At 50.3% G+C, this 2,229-nt stretch overlaps 1 protein-coding gene across 1 annotated transcript in view; it reads right to left on the bottom strand.

Moving 5' to 3' along the window:
- ERAL1 (Era-like 12S mitochondrial rRNA chaperone 1) overlaps positions 1–2,181 on the bottom strand; it is a gene marked incomplete at its 5' end in the record, with an annotated part of 3,749 nt that extends 1,568 nt beyond the window's left edge. Inside the window, 7 exons of the mRNA XM_009072467.1 lie at positions 1–152; positions 587–699; positions 1,127–1,188; positions 1,544–1,590; positions 1,758–1,835; positions 1,914–2,041; positions 2,130–2,181. The exon at positions 1–152 is cut by the window's left edge and continues 235 nt beyond it. Of these exons, the coding sequence (XP_009070715.1) occupies positions 1–152; positions 587–699; positions 1,127–1,188; positions 1,544–1,590; positions 1,758–1,835; positions 1,914–2,041; positions 2,130–2,181 (632 nt within the window). The remainder of the gene's footprint in view (positions 153–586; positions 700–1,126; positions 1,189–1,543; positions 1,591–1,757; positions 1,836–1,913; positions 2,042–2,129) is intronic.
- Positions 2,182–2,229: the final 48 nt, after the last annotated feature.

Here is a 2,229-nt window from a genome sequence, read left to right on the forward strand (position 1 = left end):
GAAACTTGAGAGATTTGCAGAGGAGATTTATTTGAAGAATTGGAGGGATTTTTAACTGCAGATTTCACTTCCAGTTTCTTTCCATTTACAATTCCCTCTGTTAGGTCAGTTACTATTTCCAGCAGGAGAAACTTCTTCTTTAATATATCCACCTAAAGGCAGAGAGAGGTGTTAGGATTTGTCCTAAAGGAGGTGAGAAGCTGGGCCCTGGATCTGAGGGAGACAGAAGAAACCACCCAGAGAGGCACCAGGACAGGACAGTTCTGTGACCAGAAGCTACACTACAGTGTGCCAGCAGTGCCAGCACAGTTTGCCCAAATACTGTGAACCTGCCAGCTCTGCTGAGATTCCCACTGGCCATCCCCAATGTGGTTCCAGCTCCTCTTCCTGGGTGGATCTGAACCCCAGACTGCAGCACACAGCTTCAGGGGTGTTTCTACATGCAACATGTGCGCACACACAAACACACTGGAGCAGAGAGGGAAACTGGTGTCCCTTAACACAGCTGCACTCAGGGACCTGAAAACCTATCACTGTTGATGCCAGGCGCAGCCTGAAGAAGGCAGGAAGAACCAGCAGGATTTACCTTGTTCAGAACCAGGACACTGGGGATGTGGGGAAAGTGAGAAAGGCACTTCAGCACCTCCTTGCTCAGAGAATTTCGTGTCCAGTGATCTGAAACATCCACCAAAACCAGAACTGCCAGGAAAGAGGGAGGAAAATAAGATGAATCTGCATTTTCCAGAGTGTTCACTTGCAGCTTTAGAGCCAATGGTCACTCCCCTCCTGCTGCTCCTTCTCTTCCACAGGAGAGCACAGGGATAGAAGCAAAAAGTAGTGTTTTAACTGAGCACTAAAACGCAGCTTATACCTGTCATCAAAATGACATCGCCCACACTAAAACTTAACATCCAAGCCCAATTATTAACCCAAGCTGCCTCCCCTTGGCATCAGGCAGTCATTATTCCCTGCTCAGCTCAGTATTCCCAATCTTTTCTCTGCCTTTCCCTCCTAGTTCACATTCCCAGGGCTGCCCTTGTTGCCAGCAAACACCCAGATACCACAGCTGTGAACTTGTGTGGGAGATAAAGGAATTGGTTTGATCCAAGAGGAGTTGAGGACTCACCCAAATCTGCATGTTTCATGCTGTCCCATGGGTCTGTCAGCATGGCTTCATTTAAGTTATGCCTGAAAGATAAAGGCAAATGAGCAAACCAAACACACTTGATTACAATCATCTTTCTTCCCCTTGAAGTGGGGGAAAACCAGTGTTTTCCCTCATTCCACCTGCCACAAAGCTGCTTTAGGGGCTGTGACACCCCTTGGCACAGGCACACATGCAGAACCAAACACTGAAGGGATGTCACAGCCTCTGTGTGTGCTACTGAAATGGCAACAGTAAGACCTGGAGACCAAAATAGAACTAAAAACACACATTCCTGTCACTCCTAAGTTACAGACTGCACTGTGAAAATCACACTTTGGTTTTATCAGCCCCTGAAGGGCAAACTCCCCCTCCCTCTCCCCACACCAGTGGTGATACCTTTTGGCTTTTATGGGATTGGTCAGTCCAGGGGTGTCCAGAATGATCTAGGAAGAGGAAAGACAGATCTTGTAAGTTCACCTGTGGTTAGTGGTCAAGGTAAAACTTCTTTTTGTGCAACTAGAAGTGACCCCATCGGATAGAGAAGAGCAAATCCTGCCTGTTCTAGCTGACAGTGCTCATAGACTCAGGCAGGAGCAGCTCTGAAACTCACCAGCTGTGTGTCCTCATGTGTGACAACACCTCGAGCTTTGCACCTGGTTGTGTGCACCTTCTTGGAGACAGGGAAAACCTGCAGGAAATTAAACATGTCACACAGCTAGAACACGTCAAAAAGTCAAGTGAACCTGTTGCTCCAACCCAGCTTTACCTTCCTGCCCAGGAGCTGGTTGGACAGTGTGGATTTCCCGGCGTTGGGTGCGCCGATGATGGCGATTTTTAGCACCTTGGGGTTCTGGGGCTGGTTGGGCCGATTCCGTAGCAGGCGCTGCTGCTCCTCTGCCAGGGAAAGGAGGAGTTTGAGCGTTGCTAAACTCCTCCTACAGGTCAGGCCTGTCCACCCCGCGCCGGCAGAGGTGCCACTCACCTTTGCTGGTGGCCACGGGCGGCGGGTGCTGGCCCAGGGCAGCGCGCGGTGCCTCGGCAGGGATGCCCAGGAAGCTTCCCAGCGCAGAGCTGTCCCCGCT

The sequence above is a fragment of the Acanthisitta chloris genome, unplaced genomic scaffold (genome assembly GCF_000695815.1).
Source record: "Acanthisitta chloris isolate BGI_N310 unplaced genomic scaffold, ASM69581v1 scaffold45653, whole genome shotgun sequence".
Classification (NCBI taxonomy): domain Eukaryota; kingdom Metazoa; phylum Chordata; class Aves; order Passeriformes; family Acanthisittidae; genus Acanthisitta; species Acanthisitta chloris.